Source organism: Pipistrellus hanaki (genome assembly GCF_964339955.1).
Source record: "Pipistrellus hanaki genome assembly, chromosome: 8".
NCBI classification, from domain to species: Eukaryota; Metazoa; Chordata; class Mammalia; order Chiroptera; family Vespertilionidae; genus Pipistrellus; species Pipistrellus hanaki.
This window is the reverse complement of record NC_140510.1, coordinates 81612659-81638693: the sequence shown is the minus strand read 5'-3', so window position 1 is coordinate 81638693 and position 26035 is coordinate 81612659. Positions and strand designations below refer to the sequence as shown.

General features: G+C 40.0%; 1 protein-coding gene across 1 annotated transcript in view; it reads right to left on the bottom strand.

The window, feature by feature from the left end:
* The window catches only part of SPAG16 (sperm associated antigen 16), a 563299-nt gene extending 538073 nt beyond the window's left edge, over window positions 1–25226 (bottom strand). The window contains exons 1-5 of the mRNA XM_084891337.1: window positions 25013–25226; window positions 14294–14340; window positions 12224–12319; window positions 9818–9936; window positions 3829–3966 (exon numbers count right to left, since the gene is read on the bottom strand). Of these exons, the coding sequence (XP_084747463.1) occupies window positions 3829–3966; window positions 9818–9936; window positions 12224–12319; window positions 14294–14340; window positions 25013–25127 (515 nt within the window). The 5' untranslated portion in view covers window positions 25128–25226. The remainder of the gene's footprint in view (window positions 1–3828; window positions 3967–9817; window positions 9937–12223; window positions 12320–14293; window positions 14341–25012) is intronic.
* Between the last annotated feature and the right edge of the window lie 809 nt (window positions 25227–26035).

Below are 26035 nucleotides of genomic sequence, written 5' to 3'. Positions count from 1 at the left end.
CCTTGGAGTGAAAACGGTGTGATGGTACGGAGAGAAAAAGAAGAAAAAGAGGACTGTCAGTGGGGAAGGAGAGGGGGAACAGGATGTGGTCATAGAAGCTGACAGAGGAGAGGAATGAAAAATAGTACAAGAGGAGGGTAGAAAGCCAGACTAAAGGATGTCAAAGTATAAGTGCAATTGTCTGTGTCTGTGGATTATGCTTATATGCATGGAGTTCCTTGGTTAATCTCTCCCCACCCACCCCATGTCCTGCCTTCCCCCTGAGATCTGTCAGTCTGTCCCATGCTTCCATGTCTCTGGATCCATTTTGTCCATCAGTTTATTTTGCTCATTAGGTTCTGCATATGAGTGAATTCAGACAACAGTGTGGTGAGGGCCTGAGGGTGGGGGGCTGGTGGGTGCAGGGTGGAGAAGAGTCAATGAGGGGGAAAAAAGGCACATATATAATAATGTCAACAATAAAGGTAAATTTAAAATAATAATTAAAAATTATTTTAAGTAAAGTGTAATTGGTGTTTTTAGGAGTAAAACAGAAAATTGAGAATTTATAATATCTACATTATGAGAATGAGAAAATGCTAACCAAGATAAGAAACAATATAAGCAAACAGGTTCTTAATTAATGAGACTCTTACAAGTTTTTATGGATCTCAGACTGAGGTTAATATTGTAGAATGTCAACCACCAAATAAAGCAAGGTTTATAAAATAGTGTCTTAACTATGAAAGATTTTATGACTCTAGTGATGCTTTCTAGTCTTTATTTAACCAACAGTTCTCTACTAATATGTGGCAGGTCACTGAAGTTCTAGACCTCTGCATTTAAAATTATAATTGATCTACATTTCTACATAAAAGTACAGTTATATTCTCCTTTTCCAAAAAATAATGCCAAACTACTACATATATAAATCTTCTCTGTTATCCAGAACATAATATAGTTTTACCTTTAATGTAACTATAAATATTTTTAATAATACATTTTCCCTTAAAAACATCTATGAGGAAAATTTCCAGAAGTTATATTTCCCAAACGTTTTAAATCAAGTTATAACTATTATTTCCAGGTGTACAACATAATGATCCTATATAATAAAAGGGTAATATGCATATTGACCTTAACGGCGAAATGACCAGGAATGATCGGTTGCTATGATGCGCACTGATCACAAGGGGGCAGATGCTCAACACAGGAGCTGCCCCCTGGTGGTCAGTGAGCTCCCACAGGGGGAGCCCCGCTCAGCCAGAATCTGGCTCATGGCTGGCCAGCACAATGGTGGTGGTGGTAGCCTCTCCTGACTCCGCAGTAGCACTAAAGATGCCCAGGGGGCAGAAACCGGTTTGGCTCAGTGGTAGAGCGTCGGTCTGTGGACTGAAAGGTCCCGGGTTCGATTCCGGTCAAGGGCACGTACATTGGTTGTAGGCACATCCCCGGTGGGGGGGGTGCAAGAGGCAGCTGGTCGATGTTTCTCTCTCATCAACGTTTCTAGCTCTCTATCTCTCTCCCTTCCTCTCTGTAAAAAATCGATAAAATATATATATTTTTTAAAAATGGTGCCCAGGGGAACAGGCCTAAGCCATTAGTCAGACATTCTCTGAGGGCTCTCAGGCTGCCAGAGGGATGTCTGACTGCCAGCTTTGGCCTGATACCCCTAGGGGTGGGCCTAAGCCAGCAGGTAGATACTCCCCAAGGGCTCCCGGGCTGCTAGAGGGATGTCTGACTGACAGATTAGGCCTGATCCCCCAGGGAGCAGGCCTAAGCCAGCAGGTGGAAATCCCCCAGGGGTCCCGGATGCAGGCCAGGCTGAGGCAAGTGCATGAATTTTCCTGCACTGGGTCGCTAGTTTTATATATTTACTAGAGGCCTAGTTGGGTCCCTCGGTCTGGCTTGCACCCTCTTGTAATCCAGGACCCCTCAGGGCAGGGGTCTTCAAACTACGGCCCACGGGCCACATGCAGCCCCCAGGGGAGTCTGATCCTGCCCGCCAGGTTTTTTGGGCAGTGAGCGCAGCCAAGGTGTTACAGTAGGAATTAGTAGTTCATACAGTCCGGCCCTCCAGCTCTCTGAGGGACCGTGATCTGGCCCCCACTTTAAAAAGTTTGAGGACCCCTGCCTCAGGGGATGTCAGATTGCCAGTTTCAGCCAAATTCCCATAGGCCAGGGCAAGGGACCCCCCAGTGCATGAATCCAAGCACCAGGCCTCTAGTATAGATATAAGATCTTTGGTTAATCTCTTCTCACCCTCCCTTCTCCCCTTTCCCTATGAGATTCATCAGTCTGTTCCATGTTTCCATGCCTGTGCACTGAGTGTCTGCCCCCTGGTGGTCAGTGTGCATCATAGCTACCAGTCCAACAGTCGAATGGTCAGACAGTAGAACAGTCACTTAGGCTTTCTAGTAGCCCTGCACACAAATCCATGCGCCAGTAGCTCACTGCTACTACCCCGCCTCCTGTAGTTCCCCCTGCCCCCTCCTAACTACAATAGCTGCCCTGCCCCCTCCTGTGGCTCTCCACTGCCCACATGTAGCTCACTGCTTCATTCTCCTGCTGGTCCATGATCTGGCCATTAAGCAGTCGGCCGTTATGCTTCACGGCATAACAACCATTTGCATATTACATCTTTATTATATAGGAAAGATTTCAAAATCATCACCACAATAAGTCTAATTAACATCTCTCACCATATATACATATACAACATACACCAAATTTTAAATTTTAGAATATAATCTATATTTGTAGCAAGTATAGGAAAACTTCTGTTCTAAAATTGTCATTGGTTACACCAGAAAGATAATTTCATTTTTAATTTAGCAATACAAATTATATTTTAAAGTGAAATATTTTCCCTTTTCATTTCTTCATCCTTTATCACTGCTGAATTTTTTTAAAAATGTTAATGTGAGGACTAAAAAAAAAATCTACTATGCATGACAGCCTTTAGAGATATTGATAATAATAGCTGACATTTTCAAAGCACTCTGTGATTTACAGCTCTTTAATCTAGATTGTCTCTTTAATTATCACAGCACTCCCTAGGAGTTAATAATATTATGTATAATTACTCCCAGTTTAACAATAAGAAAGCTGAGTTAATAAGTAGCAGTATTAGAAGCAAGGTGTTTGAACTTTAGGTTCAGTACTCTTTTCAAAGCTACTCTCTCCTAGGTAAATATTAAGCCCAATAGAGGCCCGGTGCATGGATTCATGCACCAGTGGGGGTCCCTCAGCGTGCCCAGCAGGGATAGGGCCAAAACTGGCAGCCTGGCATCCCCCAAGGGGTCCTGGAGTGCGAGAGGGCAATCTACAAAGTTGCTGTTGCTCAGCAGCTCCTGCCTTGAGCATCTGCTCCCTGGTGGTCAGTGCATGTCATAGCTACCAGCCAATCAGTTGGTACCTTAGGATGGATATATATATGGAACCTTTTTGCAGGAAGATTCCTCTGTGTTTCCTATAATTTTTTTTTCTTTCAGAAATTAGCTTATCCTCACAGGATAAGATTTGACAAACCATGAGAAGATTGCCAAAATACAAAAGGAAGTGAATGTTATATATTAAATTAACCATCTCCTGCACAGCCTCTTGCATTCTACTCTTGTTGATGAGTTGCAGTTGTGAGCGTTCTGGTCATAGGTTCAGTTAATTTGCTAGTGACAGCTTTTACATTCTTTCAAACTAGAACTTAAATATAATTCAGTTCTCCAGAGTGAAAGCTCTGGTACAGTAACTGCTGTCCACATATTAGCCTCACTCAGCTCTTTACTTTTATTTAGTCCAAAATAAACTGGGGAGGGGGGGGGGTAAAAAGTCATTTAAAAATTAACTTACTCTGCTGCCTGTTTCCACTGCTTCAAGTCTTTCTTCAAAGTCTTGTTTTCATTATCTAAATGCATATTCTGGATGTAGACATCTGGAACATTCCCAGCATCTCTAAGTTTAGTTCCTCCCTTCTGTATTAATTCATACCTAGAATAAAATGGAGGGAAAAAAAAAAGAAAAAGGCTTTAAGTTGTTTCTTTCAACCAAACTGCTAAATGTATGTACCATTCAAAAAATTAATTCTGGGGAAATGTTTATAGAAATTACTTGTAGCATTACTTTATAAATTAAAATGTCAACATTCATAACATATTTTTAAATAATAATTAATAAATTGCTGGATACAAATATCATCATGGTGCATCAAATGTAACTGAGTATCTCCTATGTTTCATGCACTAATCTAGACACTGGTAAAATTAACAACATGATTCAATTCTCTATCCAATGAAGTTTCCATTCTAGTGTGGATGGTATGTTCTCTATGAAGTACATAAGCAGAGTACCAGGGATAGAGAGACTGAATTGGAGGGTGGTGCTGGTGTTCACATATTTTATATAGGATGGCCAGAGAAAGTGACATATTTTATAAAGGAAGGCCAGAGAAAATATCACTATGACTGGCAAAGTGATATTTGAGCAGAGAACTGAAGGAAATGAGACACTAAGCCATGTGGATATGTGGGAGAGTATTCTTGGCCGATAGAAACCTAAAGGCTCTGAGACAAGGAAGAGATTGGCTTGTACAATACAGAGCAAAAAGCCAGTCTATGGAGAGTTATCTGGAGTCGTGTAAGAGATGGGTGAAGAAGACAGCAGGGAGCCAGGAAAAAGGAATGTGATTTTACTCTGAATCATACTGAAGCCATGGTAGGCTTTCAGGGATAAGTGACACTCTCTCACACCTGCTCTAGTTTCACTAACTCACTCTGGGGGGGGGGGGGGGGGGGGGAGTGGAATCAGGGAGACTAGCTCAGAGGCTGCTACAACAGTCCGAGAGAGAGAGAATGGTGTAAGAACAAAGCTGGTAGCAGTAGAGATTAGGAAAAATGGGCCCCTTCTGGACATGCTGTAAGGGTGGAGCCAACAGGAATTTCTTATAGATCAGCTGTCAGGGGGTGGTTAGAAAGAGAAGTCAAACCCTGATTCCAAGGTTTCTGGGTGAGCAACAGACAGCCATTTCCTGATACAGGGACCAATGCAGTAGGAACTGGATGATTAAAGAATTCAAGGAATTTTTCCTATTTATGTTAAATGCAATATGTCTTCTGCACAATCAAGTGAAGATGAATACTAGATATACATGTCCAGAGTTCAGGAAAAATGTCAGGACATGCCATTTAACTTTGAGAATCATCAGTAAACATACTATTTAAAGTCACAAGACTGGATGAGGCCAGATAAGGAGTGAATGTAAAGAGAGAAGTGAAGAAGTCCTAGGACTGTTTAAGAATGGGAAGAAAAGGAAATAGTACTACTAAACAGAGACTAAACAAGAGGAGAAGCTGTGAGGTAATGGGAGAATATGAGAGTTGTGGCTCAAGAATGAAGTGAATTGCGTGCTGGAAGGAAGAAAGAACAACAGTGACAAACGCCACAAGGAGGGTGAATAAAAGGAATATATCTTTATAATGCTTGCTACAAATGTACAGAGCATTAGTTTTAAAATGTTTAATTATCAGTATTTTCATATTGCAAATCTTAACTTTATTACTATGACACATTAATAGTCATATGTTAACTGAAATTAAAAAAAAACAGTGAGAAAAAGATTGAGATAATTGAATCAATAGTAAGTAGTATTTGTCATGATTTCTAAAACAGCAAATTGATAACCATTTAATCATAAGTTCACTTTTTATCCATATTTCAGATGTGATTTATACTTATCTCAGAAGAAAAAGCATAGGATTGATTGAAGTATTGGACCATAAAGTTTTTCTGAGCATAAAATTGGTTTCAGCAAATTCCTTTATTTAATGCAGAAAAAAATCACTAAAAAAATTACTTCAGTAAGAAAAAAAGGTGATATAGAATCCTCTAAAATAAACACTATGTAAATAAATTAATATGTGGTAAAATAAGTAAAAAATCAAACATAACACATATTACAACCTCTGTATCTAAGACATTTGAAAGTTACTTTACCAAGGAAACTTTATACCATCATGTAAAAATACCAAAGTTGACTTTAAACTCACTAAAACTAGTATAATATTGTACTATAAGGTAATTAGTAACTATAATCTACAAACTGGAAATTTCTCAGTAAAATCTACCTATTCCTACATAAGATTTTGGTTCTGTGTGTGTATTTTATTTTAGTTTTATTTATTTATTTATTTCAGAGAGAGGAATGGAGAGAGAGAGAGAGAGAGAGAGAGAGAGAGAGAGAGAGAGAAATATCAATGATCAGAGAGAATTCATCAATTGATAGGCTGCCTCCTGCACGCCTCCCTTACCTACTCCATCTAACCCGCTACGCTCCCCTACCCAGGGGGATCCAGCCTGAAACTCAGCATGTGCTCTGACCTAGAATAGAACCATGATCTCCTGGTTCATGAATCAAGGCTCAACCACTAAGCCATACTGGCCAGGCTGTGTGTGTATTTTTAAAAAATATCCTGGTCTTCTTATTCCTTCCTCCTTAGTCACTTCCCTTAGATTAAGACTGAAAACTATTCATATATAAGTATTAGGAACTAGAAATACAATTTACTACCAATAAACTTGCCTACTAATTACTGCCAATAAATTTACATTAAGGTCGACAAACTAATTACAGTTCTATACAGATTGAGTAAATAATATATTTCATGGATAAAGCGTATAGGCTTTCATAAGACCTGTGTATTCACCAAAAGACTTTAAGACCCACTGCCACAAATGGATACTAATATGCTAGAATTTCAGTGAATATATAAACAGTGCAGTATTTTTATGACTTTTTTGATGACTTTTGTTCCAATAAAATCTTCTTTATGAAAACAAAAGGTGGGCTAGAGTTGGCTCAAGGTCTTAGTTCGTGGACCCCAAATTAAATAATTTATTTCAATTACTATTTGAGAATTGAAAGGACACAAATCAAATTTCAGTACCCAGGTATGGCTTTTTTTATTTTGAATATTTCTGTTCGTTTGTTTTACAAACTAACATTGGAAAAGCTTTGGTTGCAACTCTTTGTAAGATGCAAGGATTTCTGGCAATGGTATATGTTTTTCTCCATAATCAGAATGATAGAAGTAATTATCTAACATTCCTATAATCTTATTATGCAGAATACGTAAAGGTTTCTGGTCAAAGTCACAATGTTACATGTGAAATAAAAAATATCCAATACAGTATACTAATCTGAGTACAAAGTGCAATCCCATTACTAACTGGCCGCCAGGAATAAGGATAAAATTATTAGAACCCAAATAATAGGACATTTTATATGAATTTTACTTTCTGATGGTAATATTATGCTAAATAGGGTTCTAAAATTCCTAGCACAATTGCATGCTAGGAATTTTATGCTTACTTGGGGTTCTAAAATTCCTAACACAATTTCAGTATCCTGACATTTCATCTCAATTCAAACTGCTAACTTTCAATGGACAGTATGGCAAGCACCTAACTGTTAAGAGTATACTCGCCTCCACATGTCTCCAAGGGAGTCATGTCACACTGTAGACTGGCCAAACATGGAAGCACCACATGTCCTCCTCTCAGAAGAAGAAAAAGATTAATTGAACCCCATTAATCTTTCATTTCATTGGTACCGCAAATTAACCATCTGTCTACTTGTATAAAAATATATTTCTAACACATTTGTAATTATTTTTAGAGACATTTTCATTAAAAAAATTCACATGATTTCAAGATTTAATAGGAACAATATTATTTTCTTCCATGAAAATTGCTCTTTTCCCTGAATTATAATAATTAAAAATAGTTCTCCTCGCTTAATGCATTAATATTAGATACGCAACTTAAGAAAACCACCTGGGCAGTGTTGCTCAGTGGTTGAGCATCATGGTTCAATTCCTGGTCAGGCACATGCCTGGGTTGCAGGCTGGATCCCCAGTGTGGGGTGTGCAGGAAGTAGCCCATCAATGATTCTCTCTCATCACAGATGTTTCTATCTCTCTCCCTCTCTCTTCCTCTCTGAACTTAAATATATATATATTTAATAACTGATTTCTTCTATGTGCATGGTCCAAATATATGAGAAGCAAAATCCAAACAGAAAGTGCCAAAACCGGTTTGGCTCAGTGGATAGAGCATCGACCTGAAAGGTCCCAGATTCGATTCCGGTCAAGGGCATGTACCTTGGTTGCAGGCACATCCCCAGTGGGGGTTGTGAGGAGGCAGCTGATTGATGTTTCTCTCTCATCCGTGTTTCTAAATCTCTATCCCTCTCCCTTCATCTCTGTAAAAAAAAAATCAATAAAATATATTTTTTTAAAAACAGAAAATAAAAATTATACTACAGTTGGATTAGTAGAAATTACAAATTACCCTTATATTTAAAACTAGGATTAACTAAAAAACATTATAAACATCTTTATATGGCGTGTCGTTCCCTCTTTCTGTAATATCCAATGGCCTTTAAAGATCAAAATTTCATATCTGATTACTTAGTAATATTTTGTTAAAGAATAGGACACTGCACACTAGCTGGTTTGGCGCAGTGGATAGAGCATTGGCCTGCTGGCTAAAGAGTCCCAGGTTCGATTCAGGTCAAGGGCACATGCCTAGATTGTGGCCTCAGTCCCCAGTAGGGGGCATGCAGGAAGCAGCCCATCAATGATTCTCTCTCATCATTGATGTTTCTATCTTTCTTTCCCTCTCCCTCCCTTCCTTTTTGAAATATATATATTTTTATATAATTTCATTTTATATAATTTATATTATAATTATAAATATAAAATTTTATATAATTTAACCAATAAGTTATTGAAATTAAATTATGACCAAAAAATATCTTGTCATTAGGCATGATTTGAAAATGTTCCCACTTACTTTCTAAATGAAGGAAAACTTATAGAAAACAAATTGATCATTTGTATGAGTAGAGAAAGGCAGGCCATTACACTATCCTATATAATAAAAGGGTAACATGCAAATTGATCCTAACAGCAGAACAACTGGGAATGACTGGTCACTATGACGCCAACTGACCACCAGGGGGCAGACACTCAACGCACCTGCACTGACCACCACTGGCTCAGCCACAGTCAGGCTGACCACTGCGAGCACAGGGGTGGTGGCGGGAGCCTCTCCCACCTCCGTGACAGCGCTAAGGATGTGCGACTGTGGGGAGTGGGCATAGGCCATCAGTTGGTCATCTTCTGAGGGCTCCTGGGCTGCCAGAGGGATGTCTGACTGCAGGATTAGGTCTGATCCCCTGGGGAGAAGCCTGAGCTGGCAGGTGAACATCTCCTGATGGCTCCAAGCTGCCAGACGGATGTCTGACTGCCAGCTTTGGCCAGATCTCCCAGAGAGAGGACCTAAGCTGGCAGGTGGACATCCTCTGAGGGGTTCCGGACTGCAAGAATGCGTAGGCCAGGCTTAGGAATCCCCCGAGTGAACAAATTTTCATGCACTGAGCCTCTAGTAAGTAAAATAATTAAAGTAGTACTATTAGTAGGAATTCTTAATGCAGGAAATAAAACCCTTACTAATTATGCAGAAGATATTAGGGAAAGTATTTCATAAAATATCTTTGTATTATATTATATAACTCCAGGAGATATTCCATCTTCTAGATTTTTAAAAATCACTAATATTTTTATTTCAGAAAGATGGTATTTTGATTATGTGCACATATGTGTTTTGAGTGTGCTTGTGTGTGTATGTGTGTTGTGGTGTGAGCAGCAGGGATGCTGACACCACAACATACCATCCATTTCATCCATCTTGTGTAAACTGAGTGACTTCAATCTTATAAAAGTGTACATGTTAAATGTTAACATTTCTGATAACTATTTATCTATTGTACATTATTGTTTACCATTCAGATTGAAAGCAATCAAGAGTTCTGGTCATTCCCATTTTGATCAGGAAATTGCAGAGAAAGTCTTCTATTACTTCAGGTACTACATGCTTTGAAGGAAGAACTGTTTTCTGCTCCTAAAATACAAAGTTTAATTAATTATTTTGAAAACGTCGAATCTTTCATTAATGGCATTGATTCATTAACTAATTTGTTCATTTTTTTTTCAACACTTTTTGTTGGAATAGATGATACAGCCCTAAAAACCTAACATATTAACTGACTTTTGAGAGAACAAATTTGCAAGCACCTAGACTTCCAATTATTTCAATTATTTTAAACTATTTCCAACTATTTAACTATATTTAACTTTCACAAAACCATGACCTTTCACTTGCAATCATTAATGAACATTTTAAAAGTCCTCATTGAATAGAGATTATTGCATCTTCTATTGCATAGAAGAATATATATATATATCTTATTTATAAGCAGATATAATAGAATCATAACAAAAGAAAGTTGGGTTCATAAAGAATAAATATTCTTTGAAACAGAGAGCCCATGGCACAATCCAAATCTAGTTTGTGAAGATAAAATACTATAGCAATAAAAAACCAATTAGCCTTTGCCGGTTTGGCTAGGTAGATAGAGCATCGGCCTGCAAGCAGAAGGGTCCCAGGTTCAGTTCTGGCCAGGGGCACATGCCTGGGGGGATGTCCCCAGTAGGGGGCGTGCAGGAGGCAGCCAAATAATGAATCTCTCTCATTATTGAAGCTTCTACCTCGCTCTCCCTCTCCCTTCCTCTCTGAAATCAATAAAAACATTTTTTAAATAGAATACATAATTTATATGCTTATCATAAAAAGAACCCATATTTAATTTTCAAAGCTTAAAGGGCAATTTTTGTAAATTTTCTGCAGAGCATCATTCTGCCAAAGAACTCAAAAAAACAGGTACATAGAACTTAAATGAGAGTCAACCAGCTATAAATATGCCAGAAATATAGAAAGTTAATTCTTGCAAGGTTGTGATTTAAAAAAAAATTTTGATGAGAAGAATTACTGATATTTAGTTCAATAGATATGAACAGCTACCCCATTGTCTTCCTTGGATTTATCTTTTTACAAACAGATTCCAGCATGATACCAGATACAAAGAAGCAATTCTAATTTGGGTCTTAATATTTTCATTCTATGATTATCCATTCACTTACTCAACTGCTATTCATTTAGTTCCTCCTATGTACCAAGTACCATGTTAGGCATATCTATCTTACTTACCAAGTAACAAAATGAATGAGTAATACATAGTGTATTTTTTAAATTCTCTTTTACTTAATGACATAAAACAAGAGGGAAGATGATCAATGGATAAACTGCTTATCATTCAAAATGTGGTATTTTAAAACTATTCTTATAAATTATTGCATTGAGACTTCTCTTTATGTCTAAATAGAAGGGAACTATTTCTATAGTATGCATTAGAAAATGCATTTTACTATGAGTTAGAGTCCTCTATTTATAACAGAATATAATTAATTCCAGATTCAAGAATTCCTCCTCTTGAGGTTGTTTGTTTTGTATTGTTTTGTTTTTTTAACAGACAGATGTTTTGGAAAGGAGTTACTGGATATCTAGACAGAAAAAGTCTACAAAATATGAAAAGAATGACACAGGGAGTAAAGTCTATCACACACTATTTTGCACTGAGGAAGTCAAGTCCATAACTAAATAAGAATATCACTATTTTCTTCATATTTCTTTATCAAAAAAAGGTTAGAACATTTTTAAAATTCATCCTTCTTAACTAGTGTTGTTATGAAATATTAAGCACTTTAAAGTCATTTTGTCATCATCATTAAATTATGAACTTTTAAATGAGTTTTCAATTTTACAGGAACACCATCCTTGTATTTACTTTTAACTGGTGGTATTACAATCATAAGACATCCCCACCATATTCTTTAGTGATATTAGTTCACAGGCCTCACAAGAAAAAATATCATAATATATTGGGCACTCCTTAAGAGCTAAATATTTCTATGGGGGGCAAGGGAAGGCAAGATGTAGAATGCTTATAAAGCAGATTGTAGACTCTGCATACAATATCCAATTCTGTACATAAGTGTTGCAAATCCTTGGTTTAATCTTCAATTAAATAGGAGAGTTATGAGGGATAGTGTCATTTATTTCAGTCATGCAAGAATAACCACGGTGTGGAAAATGATAAACCAAAGAAGAGTAAATATGACTACTTATTGAAAGTGAAGGCTTGAAGATAGAGAAATAGAAGTGAAAAAGACATAATAGGAGCTAGGGCTGCATTTAATAAGTGAAGTTCCTGAAATATAAATAACTTGCAAAACTTCACATAGAAAAGCATCACTGGTGAACTGTAGGCCATGCTCATGTTCAAACTCACCAAAATCTCAGCATCTGTGCTCTGTTCTTGAACCATCTGAACTGCCTTCGCCAGATCCTCTTCACCCTCTGGAATGCTAAAATTGTCATCTGGTATCTAAACCATGAAGAAAGAGAAGAATAGGAAGGGTTAGCAAGAAAATATATTATTTCATTTCAGAACTTATTTTTCCTCATAAAACAAAGGATCAGAGAAATGTATTTTATGTAAGACATCATGTCGTTTTGAAGATCTGTGAAAAATGAATAAATATCAAGCAGAAAGCTTTGATTTTCTTTTAAACATCACTCAATGTCACTTCTAATAAACTCAATATGAGCTTATGAGCAACTGCATTTAAACTATAATGACAAATGCAGACTAACAATTGTGCTGAAAGAAATGTTAGGCCCTCTCACTGCCACCATTCTCTCTTCATCCCAGATTTTTCTCCCTCCTTACTCTTTCTTAACTACTACTAGCAACCACACACCTCTAATTTATTTTAGAATTAAAATAAAATTTACTGCCTGAGTGTTAAGCTATTTGGAAGAATGTAATCAAATCTAATAATGTTATTAATGATAGTTAAGACATCTTGCATGCTTATTATCTGTTTATCACAGTTTTAGGTCCATTAATATTAATTAACTCATTCAGTAATTTCATGTGGTATGTGTTAATATAATCCCCATTACACCAGCAGTAATAACAAGCCTGTGTTCTGTATTTGTCTTGTCTCCTGCCTGCCCAGGCCAGCAACTGCTAGGCCTGCACCCACACAGTTTCATTCACAGCTTCTGCATCCTAGGAGAGTCTCTAGCCTCCAGGTCTCAGGTCCCGCTGGGGCAGTGAAATAAAGGAAAGGTTCTAGGCAGTAAGCACATTAGGTAGAAGTACAGTTAAGTTGGAAGGAAGCATAGGATCTGCCCTCCAGCTAGGCGGTAGAAATTTGGGAAACTTGGCCAAGCGCAGACTGGATTATAGTAATGCCTATCAAAGACATTCTATAGTATGGATCCAGGAGGTAGGTGATAAGGAGTTGACCCTGAAGAACAATTAATAAGAAAATACAAATGACCAGATGTTTTAACCCATCTAAATTTTTATGAGAATTTTATGCCTCCTTCTTCACCAGCTGATATGGATGAAAAACTAACAACTCTTGGCCAGCCAGCATGGCTCAGTGGTAGAGTGTTGATGTATGAACCAGGAGATCAAGGTTCCATTCTCAGTCAGGGCACATGCCCAGGTTGTGGGCTCTATCATTAGTAGGGAGCACGTAGAAGGCAGCTGATCAATGATTCTCTCTCATCATTGATGATTCTATTTCTCTCCCTCTCCCTTCCTCTCTAAAACCAATAAAAATATATGTGTAGTTTTTAAACTAGTAACTCTTAAGAAATAAAGAAATAAATATGTCTCAAGAACAACCATAATGAATTTACAGAGTACTCCAAATTAAAAATAAATAAATAAATGACTGAATTTGAAGACGGCAGTGTAGGTAAATGTCTGTACTCATCGTGTCTCACAACCACATCAAAATTATAACTGAAACCCAGGACAATCATCATCCAGAACCACTGGCAAGCTGGCTAAATAGGAGTCCTACAACCAGAGAAGTAAAGAGGAGAGCACACTGAGACTGGTAGAAGGCGTGAGAGGAGAGCACACTGAGACTGGTAAAAGGTGTGGAGGTGCAGAACGGGCTGATGTCGCTTTTTTAATTGGGAGGCAGATCATCTCTGCAGAGGCCGCTCTGAGGAACAAGAGGTCCCAGAGCTGGGAAAAGAAGTCCTTAGGGGCAGGAAGAACTACAGGTTGTAAAAAACGAGTGAAGATTGGAGCACAGTGACACAGAGGCTGCTGGAGGTCCAGCTGTTCCTCTTAAAAGACGGGCACCATGAACTGAATTTTTTTGACTTTTATATATAGAGAGATATGCATTACCTATGGACACAGACAATAACGTGGTGAAGGCCTGGGCTGGGGAGAGAACCTGATGGAGGGGGGCAATAGAGATCAAAAAAGAGGAACCTCTGTAATAATCTTAACAATCAAGATTAAAATAAACAAATAGATAATTACCTCTTCATATTCGTATTCATCTTCAGATCCTTCAGTTATGGTGACCTCTGAACATCTTGTCAAGATTTAATCTCAAAATATATGGAATAAAATGATTACATTTAAAACTGATTTGTCCTTGAAGTGGGAGATCTAATTATCTCACCAACTTGGTGAGATAATATATTTCAAAATTTTCATCAATGAAAATTATTTAAATCTCCACTTTTTTCTTATATGTCTTTCTCAATTTTAAAATTGAATCATCTTCTCAGGAAAGACAGGCTAATTTTCAAGCAAATATAAACTATACAGTAATTATAAATTAAGTAGTTCATAAATTATCAAGAATAAGCATTAAAATATCAGAATTAAAATTCTAACAACATTGCTGTAAGACTTTAAAAATTATAAGTTAGTCTAATTATAAGTGAAAACTACAGTTATTTTGTTTACTTTTCTCTTCAAATGTACAGAGGTAGTCATGCCAAGTTTAAAAGGTATTAAACACTTTAATGCACAGTAATGATTATGAAAATCAAAGATGAGATTAGCCTAGTTTTCATTTTGCTGCTGGTTATAGAAAATTGTCTCTGCTACTCTGTCTTCCAAGAATTAGCGGAAGGTGCATATAACAACGTATGTTGTTTGTAATAAGAACTGACAACATAGTATTTAATAGAGGCTAGATGCTGTCCTAAGGGTTTCACGAGAACATATATTAACTCATTTCATCCTCATCCGATGTATGAAGCTGGAACCAGCAGTATCTCCATCTTACAGATCAGGCTCCAAGGCACAAACTGCACAGCGAGAACCTAACAAACCTGGAATAAGCCCCAGAAGCTCCGGTTTCACTAGTCAGTGGTCAGCAAACTACGGATTTGTTGACTAATGAGTTTGCCGACCACTGCACTAGGCAACACTACCTCTCCTGTTGTTCTGTATGGGTTTTCTGTATATGGAAACACTTGAGGCTTTTGCCAATTATTTTCCACATACTTCTAAACCTCGAAAGATAGGAAATACATTTTTTTTGTAATACATTCTTTTTTAAATATATTTTATTGATTTTTTACAGAGAGCAAGGGAGAGAGATAGAGAGTTAGAAACATCAATGAGAGATCATCCATCAGCTGCTTCTTGCACATCCCCTACTGGGGATGTGCCCGCAACCAAGGTACATGCCCTTGACCAGAATCGAACCTGGGTCCTTTAAGTCGGCAGGTCGATGCTCTATCCACTGAGCCAAACCGGCTGGTAATACATTCTTGCTACTCAGCCTCATCATAAGCAATAACTCCTTAGTATTTGCCTTATTATTTGAAGAGACACATAAACCAAATGCAGTTATAATCAACCCTCAAGACCCAGTTACCTATCAAAGGGCTGTATTTTATGGTCAAACATGAGTCTCTCCCAAAAACATGGTGAAAAGTAATTTAGGATAAAAAATAAGTAATTCACAGTAGACTAAGCAAACAGACACACACAAAAAAGTTGCATATCTGCAGTCCATCTCCCAACCTGAAATCCACCCTTACTGAGTACCAAGAGTGAAGTACCTGCCTTTTACTAACATCCTACTTAAAGTACTTCCAAATGTGCCCAGTGCTGTTTTGCAAAGCCACTCTGATACTCTCAGGTCTTTCTTAGGTTAGAACCTCATTTCTAGGTACCAAAATCAATATTTTTTTAGTGTATTGCAGTATAACAAACTCCCAAAAACTTTGTACAACAACACAGGAAGCATCCATTATCTCATCTTTTCTGTGATCAAGAATTCAATAGTGGCTCAGCTGAAAGGTTTTTTGTTTTGTTTTTTTTTGTTTTTTTTTGTTTTTTGTTTTTTGGGGGGGGGTCGCCCATGAAGTCTCAGTTGAGGTGGCAGCCAGGGTGGTAGTCACATGAAGGCTAAACTGAGGGAACAGGATCTGTTTGCTGAAGGGTCACTGATATTGTTGTGTGGAGGACTCAGATCCTCCCCATGTGGGTCTCTCCACAGGCTTCTTAAGTCTCCTTAAGAGGTGGTGGCTAGCTACCTCCAGAATAAGCAATTCAGGAAAACAAAGTGGACGCCACAATTTCTTTAATGAACAGCCACAAAAGCATATATTCAACGTACAATTGGTTACCCAGGTCAACCCTATTCAGTATGGGGACACGATACAAAGCATTTACACCAGCAGGTGGGAATCCCCGGGCATCATTTTGCAGGCTGGCTACTATATTACCTTTTAGGGTTTCAAGGGTAGTAAAGGAATTAACATATGTAAATCTTTTAGAACAGTGCATGGCTTACAGTAAAGACAATATACAGTGTTTGTTACTGCTGTCCACGTTCTGGAAAGAGGTGAGTAGCTGTGGAAGAATTCTCGTAAGTCTCCCATGGCCCCATTCCCCCCTATGTTAAGAGAAATGGGTGGAAGCATTCTAAATCTTCCTCCATCTAAATTTATATTTACCTGACACGCTTTCACTTAATGAGATAAAATTTCCCGAACATCAGATACAGGAAATCAGCCTTTTTTAAATATCTTTATTTTTATTGTTGACATGACTTCCCCGCCTTTACTCCCTCCACCTAATTCTCTCCCCACCCCCTTCCCTCTGGCCATCACTACACTGTGTCTGTGTCTATAGGTTATGCATATATGTTCTTTGGCTAGTCCCTTCATCTTTTGTCCAGTCCCCATGCACTCTCCTTCCCTCTGACAGCTATCAGAATGTTCAGTGTATCCATGCCTCTGTCTCTACCTTGTTCATCCTTTTATTTTGTTCATTAGGTTTCACATATAAGTCAGATTATATGGTTTTTGTCTTTCTAGGACTGGTTTATTTCACTTAGCATAAAAATCTCTAGGTCTATCTATGCTGTTGCAAAAAAATAAGAGTCAGCCTCTCTTTTATGGAAAAGTATGCTCTCTTCTAAGAGAAAACTACTAAAAATTGATTTTGTAAGCAATCACCTGTGATTGTCTCCCAAAAAGCAATGCTGTCCTTCATCACCGTTCATACCATAAAAAATTCCATAAAAAAGTAAATGTTCTATAATTATCTGGATAGATTTGATAATTGCAAATAAAACAACTGCTGACAAATTACTGTGAGGAAGAAAGGTGAAAGCAAAGGTTACAAAACATATCAATATATAGAGGAAAAACATGTATTTGTTCTAAAAGCTTTGGAAATATCTATCAACACCTGTATACTCTATCCCGAAATTAATCTAACCAATGGATTTTAATCACTAGTAAAATATTCTGTTTCCACACAATCAAGAGACTAAGAAAAAATAGCTATCATTTTGTAAAACTTAAAAAGTACTATCACATGGAACATAATTATATTTATTCTCTTAACAACCTTGTGAGATTGAATGGCACAGATATACCCATCTTCAAAACAAAGAAACTGATTCAAACATATTAATAGATTTGCCCTAAATCACATAGTTTTGAGTGACAAAGACACATTTCTTGAATATAAATGTCAAGAATTTTCAACTAAGCCATACTATTTCTATAGTGACCCAATAAAAATGTGCAATTGTTGCCAATATTCTAGATAATAAACTCAAACCTAGTTGTTTTCCAAACTCTTAAAAAATTGTATGGACTGCTAAACCAAATCGTTTAAATAGCTCAATGTGAACTTCTTAAAGAGGGAGAAGTACAAAAGGTCTAGAAAGAACCCAAAAAGTAAATTAACCAAGGCCAAGAGATTAATGAAACAAAAGATGGGAAAAGGACAAAAACCCAAAATAGAAACTGGTATCCTCCTTGACTGATATTTTTAGTATCCACAATGTGGCTTGTACAGAAAATCTTCCCAGAAGCAACTCAGTTTAAACGTGATGTTGCAGTGTTGCTGAGAAATAAATGTGCATTGGCATGTATGTTGGCATGCATCTGTTATCTGGCTAGCAACACATGGACAATGCATGAACGAATCCCAAAATGATACTGTGACAGCTTACAAATAGGCATACATTACATAATATAAAAATTAATGCATATGAAAATTTGAGGAAATAAGTAGAAATCAAAGTAAAGATGCAGTACATGCCATAGGCCTCATAATTTTGTGAAACTTAGGCCACAGGTTTGACTCTAAGCTTCCCAGCAGTCAGGGTGAAAGGGGGAATATAATCAGATACCAATTCGGTAACCATTCAATGAAAACAGATGAACTTCTCAGTAGATGCATAGCAATTTCTGGTTTCAAAGCAAGAATAAATTACACGCCCAGATTCTCATGAAGGGGACACTGTAGGTTGTACAGATACGGATCCCCTTGGCCCTGGGGATGCCAGAAAGGTAGCGTAAAGCAGAATCAGACAGAACACCACGTATGGAAAGCACTGCTTCAAAGGCACAATTGCCAGAGTGGAAATAGACAGTTTACCAGAATTGTCTGAAAGACAAACCCTCACAGATGAGAAGTTTCCCAGTAAAAGTAGAACCACAGTAACCAAATCTCCTGGGTGAGCCTCTTCTCCAGGAAATGTCCCTACAATTAAGCTGGTCACAATCCTCATGTAGCTATTTTCCACTGTAGGACAATAAGCTGGCGTCTGGCTTAAAGTCAGTTTATTAATGCCAAGCTGATGCTGGGCCTTACATAGCTCCCTTCCCTTGGTCTGCCTAATATCCCTTCAAAGAACATCTCTGAACTCCAGTTCTGAAATTCTCTTTTTTCCCAGCCTGTTCCCCTCAGATCTGCTTCTTGCCTTGGGCCTGTTTGAGCTTGATCTGACACTTATCCTGGGCCTGGTTTCCTGTCTGCTCTTGCAGAGGCTCCCGGCCGTGGCTCCCCTTTCCTGCCGGGTCTGCAGCCACCGTCTACCACACCGTCTACCACACCGCCTACTTCCAAGCCAGGTGCTGTGTCCTAGAGTCACAGCCCGGACTCAGACCAGGGTCCCACTTCTCCACGTGTCCCCTTGCCCTGGAAGGAATGCAATAGTATCTGTGAGTCTGCACAGCCATGACTCAGCTCCCTGGTACTTAGTCAACATCAGGTGGGCTAGTGGGCATTTTCTGCACTAGCAGAATCTTCACTAGATCCTGGCCATCCAGATGTGATCTGAAAACAGGACAACAGGCACCCACACTGAAACTGCCAGGGAGCCCGACGCCATCACAGTCCACAGAAGATACAACAGCAGGAAGCCTGAGAGCCTGAGGCGTGTTTCGGCCGGTCTAGAGGAGCAGAGCTTGAGGTGCCACCCGTTAGGACGCCATCACAAATAAGGTTCTGCAGAAGGACGGCAGCCAGAAAGAAATAAACCATTTGCAGATATGAGCAGCACACGATGTTGCTCACACACCAGTCTCTCCCACTACCACACTGATAGGTAGGGATCATTGCCAGCAGCCGCATCTCTACAAAGAACTGGAGTGAAACATATAGCTAATTATATTTTCCATGATTTCCCAAAGCTGCGATAGCCAGAAATGGCTTTGTAATCTTTGCCATCCATGCAGAGCCAATGTACACAAAGGCAATCGAAAATCTAGGTTGGATCCTCCATAATCAACATTTTACTTACCGAATGGAAATAAAAGCGCTGTACATAGCAAACACCACGGTTATGTTCCCTTTCTTAGGAATCCCAGTTTCAATAAAGCAATAAGGTATATCAAAGATGGGGAATGACTGGCATGCTTGCTACCACTCTCCCCAAGGTTTGCTTCCTGCAGTCTTTCCCGCCGTCTCCATTAGGCCTCGGAATTCTTATTAACGCTCTTACCAGGAAGCCACAACCATTGCAGTTGCATTGCCCATTGCCCAGAATGGAACCGTATTGGCCACCCTTGCCCTGGACAGCTGCTGCACATCTTCTGCCTCTGAAACTGGAAAATACCTTTCTTTCTACATCTATGACTCATATAAGACTTACACAGAGGGTGTACGTTTTCCAACTTGCAAGCCAGTAGAAACACAAAGATACCAACCTGTTGCACCTCTGCCTGAAAACATCAAGGTAATGGGTTAAGTCACAGGGGTCTTCAAACTATGGCCCGCGGGCCACATGCGGCCCGCAGAGGAGTCTGATCTGGCCCGCCAGGTTTTTTGGGCAGTGAGCGCAGCCGAGGTGTTACAGTAGGAATTAGTAGTTCATATAGTCCGGCCCTCCAGCTCTCTGAGGGACCGTGATCTGGCCCCCACTTTAAAAAGTTTGAGGACCCCTGGAAGATGTCTGCATTCAGCCTTGCTACTCCTGTTACAGTTCTTACCAGCAGTTCCTGCGAGCTTGTTAGCAATGCAGAGTCTCAGCCCTGACCTGGACTTATTGAATTAGAACCTTCACTTAAGGATCCATATCTTTGATTCATATGCACATTAAGGTTTGCTTCACCTAGAGGACACAGAACAAAACACATTTTTTCTCTCTCTCCAAACAGCCTATGACTTTCCTGCATGTAAAATTCAGCACTCTGGACATAGTAACATGCCTCCTGGTCTAGATTCTAGATGGTTGATCCTTTTTATTTGGCTGTATGTAAGGTGCCACTAAGTCCCCGTGTGCCAATTCAGGATTGCAATGATAATAAGAAATATTCAACTTGAGTACATAATGATAATATTGAGTATTTTATAATATATTTTCATTTAATACCACAAACATTCCGGAGAAGTAACATAACAGAGAGAAGAAATTTTAAAATGTTAAGAAGAATAAAAAAGGAGACATATGTACTACTATTTGTAATCCTTCAAACAATAAAGAGAGAGAGAAGTAAGACATAACCACAATAAAAAAAAGAATAAAATATTTTAAATGACCAAAGTTCAATCTTAATTAAACAAAGTTATCGTGAACATTACACTATTGTAATGAAAGCCTGGGTAGGAATGTCACTTCAAAAGACAAGCGTCCATCTCCGATGAGTATGGATTCAGTGTGATCACCATAGTTCAGGGTCTGGAATCCTTAATTTTGCCCTTGCACGCACAGTTAAGTTTGGAGCTGCCTCGAAGGACTGGCTTAACTCACTCATTCCTCGGAAATCGCTGTTCAGAGATTGCTACTGGGGCCAGAGGACACATTTTCAGTAGCCAGTAAACTTGTCCACAATCTCATGGGCCAGATTCGTAGTGTTAGAATGCCCAGAAAGATGATATAATAACCAAAGGCCAGTTGGGGCGCAGAGAATCACCTCCAAAGGGATAGATCACAAAAAGGACATTCTGGGGGCCTCCCTCTCCTGGAGCCAAGTATGCCATTCCTTGCACAAGGTCTTTCACTGGACAGGTGGCAACAAAGCCAATGAAGCCTTAACTTCCTTAGAACCAGTCATTCCTGCCAGCATCTCCCAACTGGAATTGGGCTTTCCCAAATGTCTCCAGCCACATGGTAATAGGCAGCCCGTGGTAACTACTGCAACTGCAAACCTCACCTGAGTTGTATTGATTTCTAACAGAAGGTTCATTTGCAAAAGACCGTCAACCTGCATTAAATTCCACAAATTAGTGACATCATATGGTTCTTGTCATTCTCTGACTGGCTTGTTTCACTTAGCATAATGTTCTCCACGTCTACCCATGCCATCCCAAAGGGTAAACAAAATGGAAAAATAAGCAAAATAGAGGAAAAACTCATAGAGCTTGAGGGTTATGGGAGGAGGGGGGGAGAGGGGATTTTGAGCAAAAAAGAAAAAAGGACAAAAAAACTCATGGACCTGGACAGAGCTGTAGTGATTCTGGGAGGAGAAGTGGAAAAGGGTATATGAGGGATAAATGATGATGGAAAATCAAGGGGGAAAAAAGAAAAAAAGACAACTAACCTTCTTTATAAATTCTGGAGACATCTATGTGGCCCTTTACAGATTATTTAAAGTCTAGCCTTATATCCCACAACACCGCCAATACCTTTCTTTTTAAATATATATATTATTGATTATTTACATAGAGGAAGGGAGAGGGATAGAGAGTTAGAAACATCCATGAGAGAGAAACATTGATTCAGCTGCCTCTTGCACACCCTCAACTGGGGATGTGCCTGCAACCAAAGCACATGCCCTTGACCGGAATTGAACCTGGGACCCTTCAGTCCGCAGGCCAACGTGTTATCCACTGAGACACACTGGTTTGGGCTATCATTCCCTTTCTTATGAAGAGTTCTCCAGAGGACTTATACACTCCATGATCACATTTCTTAAAGCCCTGGTGCTAGCTAAATAAGGGCTATGTCATGTGTATTTGTATCTCATATTTTGAAAGTTTAAAACATAAAAGCAATGATAGTGTGAAGCGCTGCGGAAGAGAAACAGGTGTCACTGTTATGGCTAGATGGTTACAAAGGAGGGGTGTTGCAGGGGTAAGAAATCCTTTTTTCTTGAATACTTCCTCTACCCTGTTGTAAAGAATGCGGAGACTTTGTTGATGAAAGCCATCCCCCCCATGATGGATCCTGGCTGTGTTTCCGGTTTGGGCCACGTTAACGTGTTGATGTTCTTCATGTGTAAATGTTTCACAGCAAAGTAAGAGCCAATCTCCTGGAGAACTTGAGTCAACATCTTTCAAAGCCTTGTTCAATATTGATAGCTTGTTGTCTAGTGTTCTAGGAGCATCTGTTCAGTCATAAATAAAGTCCAACGCTAGATGTGGTAGATTAGACGTGATAAAGTGTGCGTGCAAAGTAGGGAACATCGGATTTCTGATTCATTTGTGCTTATTATAACTCTTATTTATCCACTGCCATAGCTCAATTAAATTACCTGAGCACTAAAGACTTTAAACCCAAAAAAGGTCTCACTTCAGCAACTATCATAATTGCCTTAAGAAACAATGTCAAATAACATTATACAGTCAGCTCTTAATTATGCATGTTAGGGGAGCCAGGGGCACAGGGAGAGTTGGCATTCAGGAGTAACCCTCAAACCTAAGAGCTAGTAAGTCTCCCCCACGTCTAAACCTTTACCTGAGCGTCGCACTGAATGTAGAAAAACGGACTGGTTAAATGTTTGGCTTTGTTATCCCCTGACTACCCTTCAGTTGAAAGCCAAAACAGCAGTCAGTCAAGCAAAGAGAGATGAAAGGAAAGCAAAGGACCTCCGTAATTCCCAAACGAGAGAACAAAATTATGAAAACCAGGAGGTACTTATATTTGCAAGTGTGATGATCAAGAGGCGTCCTGATGGGTTTTGTGCAAAATGCTACATGCTGGCAGTTGTGGCTCAGTGATCCCCCTGCCGGTGAAGGGAACACGGATTCCACTGCTGAAAATTGCACTATCTTCGAGTCCCACCATTTATTTCACAAAAATGTTGCCATCAGTTACCTCATGTTGGTCTCATGCTAACAGTTAACTATGTGTTACAGAAATCATTTCAATGCAGACAAAAAATGTTAAGAGGCCTGGTTACCATTCCCTAGCAAGAGTACTAGGTAACTTTATACTTGATGTAGATTGCTCTGGGGGAAAAAATGTTGACTTGTTTTATTATTATTATTATTTAAAAAGGACTATTACTTTAAAAAAAAGCTTGGCAGAGCTATGAAAACAACATAAAACTTCATTTAAGACACTAAAGCACCCTCATATTCCATTCAAATTGATTTCAAACTCTTCAAACCTCATGCCTGCAAAGATCATGTTTGCCTCGAGTAGAATGCTACATACTTTCTTTGATCTTTTCAGCTAAGTTCCTCAGAGTTCCCTGCAGCAGGGATGGGTACTGAGCCTGAGTCAGATGGGTTAACCAGTTTGCCAAAGCACACCACCATCAAGCTTCAGAGAACCATTGCTGGAATCTTCAATGAGAGCTGGAGTGACTGTAGTGGGACAAATACACATACATACAGACATTCATACATAACAGGTAGATTTTGGAGTTTCCTTGATATCTGAGAATAAAATAGATAAACCATCTCTGTTTTACCTGCCCAAAGAAAGGAATAGATAACGTTTTTCTCATGAAACCTCCCATCAGTACAATTCATCTGTATGCCTAGAGGAGAGCTGACAAGTGTGTTGTAGTATTTTAATCCCCATCTTAGGCTATGTCTTACTGATTTTAGGGAGAGGGAGAGAGGGAGGGAAACACTGATCTGTTGCCACCCATAACCCACCAGGGATCGAAAGTTTGACACAAGAACTAGTTAACTTAATTATCCACCTCTGGCTAGGCAACTTTTTGCTATTTCCACTGATCATTGCTCATCACTTTCTGGCTTTCTCCCAACACCTCTGAGTCAGCTCACCGGGATATTATTTAGTTGCTAAAGAAGAAAAAAAAAAAGTATTTATTATTAAAAAGCCAACACTGAAACTGTCTAGGAAGCGGATGCAATCAAAATAAATCTTTTTAAGCATCGGATCCGGGCGGGATGCTCTGAGCTTCAGCTCCTTTAAGCCCAAAGACAGAGGATCCCAGGTCCCCAACTCCCCTGACCAGCTCCTTCTGAAACGCTGACAGCTTGGGGGGGCACGCGGAGCCCAGAGGAGGCTGGGTCAGTTTGCGGTTCCACCTTCACACACAACTTCCATCCGGAGTTTACTCTGGCAGCCAGACAAGGGGTTTCCGTGGCAGGAGGGCCAGCTAACCATCCAACTGGGTAGGATGGGCCCCCAGCCTCCAGGGCGCCCCCAGTGGAGGGCTCGGACCCTAAACCCTAACACCGGTTGCCATCCAACTGGGTAGGATGGGCCCCCAGCCTCCAGGGCGCCCCCAGTGGAGGGCTCGGACCCTAAACCCTAACCGGTCACCAGGCGCCCGGAAGGAAGGATACGCTCCAGGTAGTAGGTGCCCTCGGCCTCCTCCGTGGCGTCCCCGCTGGCCGTCAGGCCCAGCGCCTCCTCCAGCGCCCGCAGGGGCGACACGGACGCCCCCTGCTGCGCGGCCATGGGGCCCGCCGTCCGCCCGTCCGTCCGTCCGCCCGTCCGGTCCGGGAGCAACGCCCCTTGACCCCAACCACCCCTCCGCCCTCAGCCCCGCGAGAGCCCGGCCCGGCCCGCCCCCGCCGCTCCCGGCGCCGCTGAGCGTCCCGTTACCCCGGCAACCGCGTTGCCTAGCTACCCTGGGCGTCCAGGGCCGGCGGCGGGCTGGGGTTACACGCGTTTCCTACCGGGCAGCTTGGTTTTCTCCAGGTTTGACCCTGGCATTTCTTACTTTAGTTCTGCCCTGCATTGCCTTTCTCTTGGATCTTGCATATCCATCATCAGCCCCCGGGTTTTAGATGTAAAGGGTCCCGTTATCCCCAGGGAAGGCTCCTGGGAAAGAGGGAGGTGCTCAGTGCCTGGAGGGGGGTGGAGTAGGGGGAATGGGGGTGTGTGTGTGGGGGGGGGGGGGGGGGGGGGGTCGGGGGAAGAAATCATGATTGAGCCTGACCCTGGGGAAACTACCGGCCTCAGACGCTTAGCAACAAAAAAATGCGGTGCTTGGCTTAGTCTTGTGCTCATTTAAAGCTCTCATCCGGACAGCTGTCTGGACTTGGATTTAGCACACTGGGACTTGGACTGGTATTTGGAGCGTGGTTTCTTGTCAAGGTAAAGCCACTTTCATAAGAATTATAAGGCACACATGGCCCTAACATCAAGTATAATAAGTGGTATTTGCCCAATCAGGTGCAGTCCTTTGCTATGAGGGCATCTCCTTCAGATTTATACTGTGTGTGTGTGTGTGTGTGTGTGTGTGTGTGTATCAGAAGCAAGCATCTGCTGGGCCCTTTGCTTTGAAGATTCTTTTTTTATTCTACATTTCTTGGTAAAAATAAAAAATGATAACTCATTGAAAGCATTCTTGTAAGGTGTAA